The following is an 8,247-nucleotide window of genomic DNA, read 5'->3' on the forward strand; positions in this document are numbered from 1 at the left end:
CCCAACACATCCTATCCAGCCTTGGGTCTCCTCAATACAAACCAACCAGATTTGGGTCTTTCCAACCTAACCGGCCTTGGGTCTCCTCAACCCAACCCAACCAGATTTGGGTCTTCCCAACCCAACCAGACTTGGGTCTTCTTAATCTGATCCAATCTTCCTTGGGTCTCCTCAACCCAACCCAACACATCCCACCCAGCCTTGGGTCTCCTCAATACAAACCAACCAGATTTGGGTCTTCCCAACCCAACCGGCCTTGGGTCTCCTCAACCCAACCCAGCTGAGCTAACTCAAGTCCCCTCCCCTCAAGGCCGAGGCCCCTCCCCGCCCTCACCTTGTTCTCGGTGGCGTGTTTCTCCTTCTCCACCTTGGCCAGGGTCAGCTCCAGGTCATCGATGTCCTTCTTCAGCTCCGAGCACTCGTCCTCCAGCTTCCTCTTCTTGGCCGTCAGCTCGGCGTTCATCTCCTCCTCGTCCTCCAGCCTCTCCGTCAGCTCCTTCACCTTGGCCTCCAGCTGGATCTTGTTCTTGATCAGCTGGTCGCAGCGCTCCTCGGCGTCGTTCAGGTTGTCTTGCTCCTGTGGGAGGGGTGGAGGGCGACAAGGGGCGACTCTGGGGGGTCCTGGGGGCGGTGGGGCAGGTGGTGGCACCCCTGAGATGTGGTTTTGGGGGGGAAGGGGGTCGTCTCACTCACGGCCTGCACTTGGAGCTGAAGGTCGTTCTTCTCCTGCAGCATGGACACCATCTTCTCCTCCAGCTCCTTCCGCCGCGACTCCGACTTCTCCAGGGCCTCCTTCAGCCGCCCGTACTCCTCCTTCATGTTCTGCTCCGGGAGACCCACGGCGAGTCCAACCCCCCGTCCATCACCCACCTATGGTGGTCCCGCCCCGCCCCGCCCCCTCCTCCCACCTGCATCTCCTTCTCCGTCTCGGCGCTCTTCAGCAGGGGTTTGATCTTGAAGTAGAGCTTCATCCACGGCCAGTTCTTCACCCCCATGAAGGCCCGCAGGTTCCACTGGATCACCAGCAGCGCGTCCCTGCGGGGAGCGGAGGGGGGACGCGGGTGCCACCACGGCCCGGGCCGGGTGACCCGCCCGGCGAGGAGAAACCCCGTGCCCGCCTCACTCACCGGCGCTCCACGATCTTCTTGAACTCGAGGCGCATGAGCTGCCCCCGCGCCCGCGCCTGGATGCGCGTGATGATGCGGGACAGGCGCTCGTCCCGCATCTCCTCCAGCTGCCCCAGCAGCCCCGCCTTGAAGAACACCTTGGGCGGGAGGGAGGAGGTCAGGGAGAGGGCGGTGGGAGCGCGGGATCCGCGTCCCCTCGTGGGAGGTGGGACCGTTGGGAACAGAGAGCGCGCGGCCTCATCTGCGGTGGGTGGGAGGGACCGATGGACACGTGGATGGGCAGATGGACAATGTGATGGACAGATGGACAGGGGATGGTGTGACGGTGAGGTCCGTGTCACCTCATGGGAGGTGGGACCAGGGGGAACAGAGACCACGCGGCCTCATCTGCGGTGGGTGGGACGGACCGATGGACACTTGGATGGGCAGATGGACATGCGGATGGACAGACGGGCAGGGAGTGGTGTGATGATGAGATCTGTGTCACCTGGTGGGAGGGGGGACCAGGGGGAACAGAGTCCATGTGACCTCATCTGTGGTGGGTGGGAGGGACCGATGGACACATGGATGGACAGATGGACACATGGATGGTGTGATGGTGAGGTCTGTGTCACCTCATGGTAGGTGGGACCAGGGGGAACTGAGACCACGCAGCCTCGTCTGTGGTGGGTGGGAGGGACCGATGGACATGTGGATGGGCAGATGGACACGGGGATGGACAGATGGACAGGGGGTGATGTGATGGTGAGGTCCGTGTCATCTCACAGGAGGTGGGACCAGGGGGAACAGAGACCACTTGGCCTCATCTGTGGTGGTGGGAGGGACCGACGGACACATGGATGGACCGATGGACACGGGGATGGACAGATGGACAGGCAGATGGACAGATCGACATGGAGTGGTGTGACACTGAGGTCTGTGTCACCTCGTGGGAGGTGGGACCAGGGGGAACAGAGTCCATGTGACCTCATCTGTGGTGGGTGGGAAGGACCGATGGACACGTGGATGGACAGATGGACACGGGGATGGAAAGATGGACAGGGGATGGTGTGACGGTGAGGTCCGTGTCACCTCACAGGAGGTGGGACTGGGGGAACAGAGACCACGCGGCCTCATCTGTGGTGGGTGGGAGGGACAGATGGACATGTGGATGGACCGATGGACACATGGATGGACAGATGGACATGTGGATGGACCGATGGACACATGGATGGACAGATGGACATGTGGATGGACCGATGGACACATGGATGGACAGATGGACACATGGATGGGCAGATGGACAGGAGGATAGTGTGACACTGAGATCCGTGTCACCTCGTGGGAGGTGGGACCAGGGGGAACAGAGTCCATGTGACCTCATCTGTGGTGGGTGGGAGGGACCGATGGACACGTGGATGGACAGATGGACAGGGGGTGGTGTGACGGTGAGGTCTGTGTCACCTTGCAGGAGGTGGGACCAGGGGGGTACGGAGTCCACATGACCTCACCTTGGTGTGCCCGAACTTGTACTGGTTGTGGTCGATGTCGATGGAGCCCAGGAGCTTCTCGGCGCCCTTGCGGCTGTCGATGAACTGCCCCTCGGGGATGGCTGCGGGGTTCAGGATGCGGTACCTGGCGCCAGAGAGGACACGACCCGCCCCGATCAGCCCCAGTGGGGTTATGCCCCCGGCCCCATGCCCCCCATCCCATGCCCACCGCTGGCGGAAGTCCCCGTAGAGGATGCGGTTGGGGAAGCCCTTGCGGCAGATGCGGATCCCCTCCAGGACCCCGTTGCAGCGGAGCTGGTGCATCACCAGGGCGTTGTCCATCACGCCTGGGGGAAGGGACACAGGTTGGGGGGGTCAACCACGAGCCACACCCACCTTCCCACCCACCCCCCTCCCGCCCTCTGCTCACCCGGCTGCTTCCGCTCGTTCGGGACGAGGCAGCGCACGAAGTGGGGGTGGGTGGTCTTGAGGTTGGCCATCAGCTTGTTGAGGTTCTCCTGGGGAGGAGAGAAGAGGTTGGCCAAAGGGAGAGCAGAGGAGGGGCCACGGGTGGGGGGTGGGACCATCCTCCACGCCGAGGGTTGACCTCCCTCTGCCCCACGGCGGATCCGCCGCGCGAGTCCCTCACCCGGTGCAGGGCTGAGACCGTCTGGAAGGAGGAACCTTTCTTCTTGGCTCCTTTGCCCTTCCCACCGTCACCACCTGAGGAGAAGATGGATGGGGTGAGGTGGGAATGAAGGCAACTCTAGTAGGCAACTGCCTTCTCCATCCACCCATCACCCACCGGAATCCGCCCCGGCGTAGTTGGAGAAGAGGCTGGCCAAGAGCTTGAGGGCGGATTTCTGGTAGAGCCCCACGACCGTCTCGTTGAGGGGGTCCTTGTTCTTCTCCAGCCAGCCCAGGATGTTGTAGTCCACGGTGCCGGCGTAGTGGACGAGTGAGAAGTGGGCCTCGGCCTTGCCCTTGACGTTGCGCGGCTTCCCAAAGTTGGCCGACTTGCCCAGGTGGTTGTCGTAGAGCTTGGCCTTGAAGGTCATGTCCGAGGCCTTGGGGAACATGCACTCCTCCTCCAGGATGGACATGATCCCCATGGGCTGGGGAGGAGAAGGTGTCGTTGGCCATGGAGGACACCAAGGACCGCCCAAAAGTCACTTGTTGGGTCACTGACGGGCTCCAAGTGGATGGACCCTCCTCCATCAGCGCCCGGAGGCCGTGGTGGGGGTGGTACCTTCTCGATGAGGTCGATGCAGGCCTGGAGGTCCATGCCGAAGTCGATGAACTCCCACTCGATCCCCTCCTTCTTGTACTCCTCCTGCTCCAGCACGAACATGTGGTGGTTGAAGAACTGCTGCAGCTTCTCGTTGGTGAAGTTGATGCAGAGCTGCTCGAAGCTGTTGAACTGGGGGAGGAGAGGGAGGGGTAGATGATGGGATCGGCGCGGTCAACTCGACCCCCAACGGGGTCAGCGGGGTGAATCCGAGACCCAATGGGGTGAGCGGGGTCAACTCAATACCCAACAGGGTCATCTCAGTGCCCAACAGGGTCAGAGGGGTCAACTGAAGGCTCCGCAGGGTTAACACAATTCCAAATGGGATCAACGTCAAACCCAACACCCAGTGGGGTCAACTCGACCCCCAATGGGGTCAGCGGGGTGAACCCGAGACCCAATGGGGTGAACGGGGTCAACTCAATACCCAACAGGGTCATCTCAGTGCCCAGCAGGGTCAGAGGGGTCAACTCAAGGCTCCGCAGGGTTAACACAATTCCAAATGGGATCAACGTCAAACCCAACACCCCGTGGGGTCAACTCAACACCCAACAGGGTCATCTCGGTGCCCAACGGGGACAAAGTGATTCCCAAAGGGGTCAAGGGGATCAATTCAATACCCAATGGGGTCAGTGAGGTGGGATCACCAGAATGCCCAGTGGGGTCACCTTAGACCCAACAGGGTCAACACAACATGCAGTGGGGTCAATAGGCACAACTCAATACCCAGTAGGGTCAACAACATCTTGTGAGATTGGTGGGTCAACCTGAGACCCAATGGGGTCAAAACGACACCCAGTAGGGTCAACAGGGTGAACTCAACACCCAACAGGATCAACTCAATGCCCAGTGGGATCAACGAGATCAGCTCCACACCCAACGGCGTCAACAAAAACATCCAAAGCATCCAAGTTTCCACTCAAGGACAGTGTGAAGCCACAGGAGACCCACCCAACATCCGACTGGATCAACACCAGCTCCGAGAAGCCCAACACCACCTCCCCTCCCTTCTCCCCCCGCGGGCCTCACGTCGAAGATCTCGAAGCCGGCGATGTCCAGGACGCCGATGAAGTACTGCCGGGGCTGCTTCGTGTCCAGCGAGTTGTTGATCCTCACCACCATCCAGTTGAACATTTTCTCGTAGACGGCCTTGGCCAGGGCGCCGATGGAGTAATAGACCTGCTGGACGCTCTGGCCCTTGGTGACGTACTCGTTGCCCACCTTGACCCGCGGGTGGCACAGCCCCTTGAGCAGGTCGGCCGAGTTCAGCCCCATCAGGTAGGCGGACTTGTCGGCGTCTGCGGAGGAGGAGACGCTCGGTCAGGTGCCACCGTGGTCAACTCAACACCCAACAGGGTCATTCGGTGCCCAACGGGGACAAAGTGATTCCCAAAGGGGTCAAGGGGATCAATTCAATACCCAATGGGGTCAGTGAGGTGGGATCACCAGAATGCCCAATGGGGTCACCTTAGACCCAACGGGGTCAACACAACACGCAGTGGGGTCAATAGGCACAACTCAATACCCAGTAGGGTCAACAACATCCTGTGAGATTGGTGGGTCAAAGAATTGGTGCCCCCCCCTCGACCCGTCACCCCCCTCGCCCCGACCCGCCTTCGGTGCCGTCGGGCTCCGCCTGCTCCTCCCGCTGCTTCTGCTTGAACTTCATGTTGCCGAAGTGCATGATGGCGCCCGTCAGCTTGTACACCCCGGCCTTCTCCTCGGCAGTGAAGCCCAGCACGTCGAAGGCGCTCTGGGGGAGAGGGAGGGGCGGAGGAGGGGTCAGGGGAGAGCACAGCATCTGCTGGTCACCACCCGTGGCTCCCTCCCACTGCCCCTCCCACTGGTCGGCCCGGCCGGGGGGGACGTGTCCATCCGTGGGCTCGTCCACGTGAAGGACTCATCCGTGGACTCGTTCGTTCAGCCGGGGGTTTGTTTGTCCATCTCAGGACTCGTTTATCCGTGGATCCATCCATCCGTCCTTCTGAAAACTCGTGCATCCATGGGCTCAGCCATCTGTCTGAGGACTCATCTCTCCATCCACCCATCCATCCATTTGAGGACTCATCTATCCAAGGATTCATCCATTCATAGACCAACCTATCCATCCATCCATCCATCCATCCATCCATCCTTCTGAGGATTCATCTATCCATGGATTCATCCATCCATCCATCCATCCTTCTGAGGATTCGTCTATCCATGGATCCATCCATCCATCCATCCATCCTTCTGAGGATTCATCTATCCGTGGATTCATCCATCCATCCATCCATAAATCCTTCTGAGGATTCATTTATCCATGGATCCATCCATCCATTTGAGGACTCATCTATCCATTGATTCATCCTTTCATAGACCAATCTATCCATCCATCCATCCATCCATCCATCCATCCATCCATCCATCCTTCTGAGGATTCATCTATCCATGGATTCATCCATCAATCCATCCATCCATCCATCCATCCATCCTTCTGAGGATTCATCTATCCATGGATTCATCCATTCATGGACCAATCCATCCATCCATCCGTCCATCCATCCTGAGGATTCGTCTATCCATAGATTCATCCATCCATCCATCCTTCTGAGGATTCATCTCTCCATGGATTCATCCACCCATCCATCCATCCATCCATCCATCCATCCAACCTTCTGAGGATTCATCTATCCATGGATCCATCCATCCATTTGAGGACTCATCTATCCATTGATTCATCCATTCATGGACCAATCCATCCATCCATCCGTCCATCCATCCATCCTTCTGAGGATTCATCTATCCATGGATTCATCCATCCATCCATCCATCCATCCATCTGATGACTCATCCACACATCCAAAGACCCCATCCCTCCCTCCCTCCCTCCCTCCCTCCCTCCCCGCTCACGTCGGTGGCCAGCAGCTCCTCGGCGTCATCGATGGAGGCCACGGTCACCTCGCCCTGGGACACGTACCCGTAGTCGTAGGGGTTGGAGGTGACCAGCAGCATCTCTGGTATGGGATGGAGACACCGCTGAGCACTCCCGGCTCCCAAATCCCCCCATTTAGGGAGGAGGGGGAAGGGAGAAGCCCCCCCGGCCCCGCCCGGCTCACCCAACAGCTCCGGCTTCTTGTTGGAGAGGATCTGGTAGAAGATGTGGTAGTTCCGCTCCGCCTTCAGCTGGAAGATGACGCGGGACTTCTCCAGGAGGTCTGGGGAGGTGGAAGGGGGAGAAGGTGGGGTGAGGAGATGGGTGGGGACACGGAGAGATGGATGGTGGGGTGACAACGTGGGTGGGGATAGGAAGAGGGGGATGAGGAGATGGAGGGTGGAGCGCTCACGGATCCATCAGACGCGAGGACAGACGGACACGTCCGCGGAGGGAGGATGGGAGGGAGGAGACGTGAGGGGGTGGAGGGACAAAGGAAGGATGGAGGGATGGGGTGAGGGGACAGAGGGTTGAGGGGACAGAGGGTTGAGGGGACAGATGAAGGGACAGGGTGCAGGGACAGGGAGGTCTCTGGACACGTGGAAGGAGGTCGGAGGGTGACCAAGCCCCGGCCCCGTGGCCACTCACAGGTCTCGATGTCGGCCGACGCCAACTTGCCGGTGGCCCCGAAGTGGATCCGGATGAATTTCCCCTGGGAGGGTGGTGGGGGGGTGTGAGTGGGGCAAAGACCCCACCCTACAGACCCCAGCCCACCCCATAGGTACCACCCCATAGGTCCTGTCCCATAGACACCATACAAAGACCGCAACCCACAGATCCCCCATAGACCCCGCCCACCAGACCCTTCCTCATGAGTTCTTCCCATAGACCCCACCCCACAGACAGTACCCTATAGACACTGACTGCACCCTATAGACCTTCCATAGACCCCACCCCACAGATGGCACCCTATAGACACTGACTGCACCCTATAAACCTCCCATAGACCCCACCCCAGAGACACTGACTGCACGCTATAGACACTGACCCCACCCCATAGACCTCCCATAGACCCGACCCCATAGACACTGACCCCATCCCATAGACCTCCCATAGACCCCACCCCACAGTCACTGACTGCACCCTATAGACACTGATCCTACCCCATAGACCTCCTGTAGGCCCCACCCCACAGAGACTGACCCCACCCCAGAGACACTGACCCCACCCCATAGACACTGACTGCACCCCATAGACACTGACCCCACCCCATAGACACTGACCCCACCCCATAGACCTCCCATAGACCCCACCCCGTAGACAGTGATTGCACCCCATAGACACTGACTGCACCCTATAACCTCCCATAGACCCCACCCCATAGACACTGACCCCACCCCACAGACACTGACTGCACCCTATAGACACTGATCCTACCCCATAGACCTC

The 8,247-nt window shown here is 59.6% G+C and overlaps 1 protein-coding gene across 1 annotated transcript in view; it reads right to left on the reverse strand.

The window, feature by feature from the left end:
- The window catches only part of LOC113940816 (myosin-6-like), a gene marked incomplete at both ends in the record, with an annotated part of 8,708 nt that extends 1,154 nt beyond the window's left edge, over positions 1-7,554 (reverse strand). The window contains 15 exons of the mRNA XM_027631966.1: positions 335-577; positions 694-822; positions 909-1,035; positions 1,128-1,264; positions 2,618-2,741; positions 2,826-2,943; positions 3,027-3,114; positions 3,246-3,319; positions 3,402-3,711; positions 3,846-4,016; positions 4,914-5,182; positions 5,499-5,637; positions 6,777-6,880; positions 6,983-7,081; positions 7,447-7,554. Of these exons, the coding sequence (XP_027487767.1) occupies positions 335-577; positions 694-822; positions 909-1,035; positions 1,128-1,264; positions 2,618-2,741; positions 2,826-2,943; positions 3,027-3,114; positions 3,246-3,319; positions 3,402-3,711; positions 3,846-4,016; positions 4,914-5,182; positions 5,499-5,637; positions 6,777-6,880; positions 6,983-7,081; positions 7,447-7,554 (2,240 nt within the window). The remainder of the gene's footprint in view (positions 1-334; positions 578-693; positions 823-908; positions 1,036-1,127; positions 1,265-2,617; positions 2,742-2,825; positions 2,944-3,026; positions 3,115-3,245; positions 3,320-3,401; positions 3,712-3,845; positions 4,017-4,913; positions 5,183-5,498; positions 5,638-6,776; positions 6,881-6,982; positions 7,082-7,446) is intronic.
- Between the last annotated feature and the right edge of the window lie 693 nt (positions 7,555-8,247).

This window comes from Corapipo altera, unplaced genomic scaffold, assembly GCF_003945725.1.
Source record: "Corapipo altera isolate COAL_440 unplaced genomic scaffold, ASM394572v1 58614, whole genome shotgun sequence".
NCBI classification, from domain to species: domain Eukaryota; kingdom Metazoa; phylum Chordata; class Aves; order Passeriformes; family Pipridae; genus Corapipo; species Corapipo altera.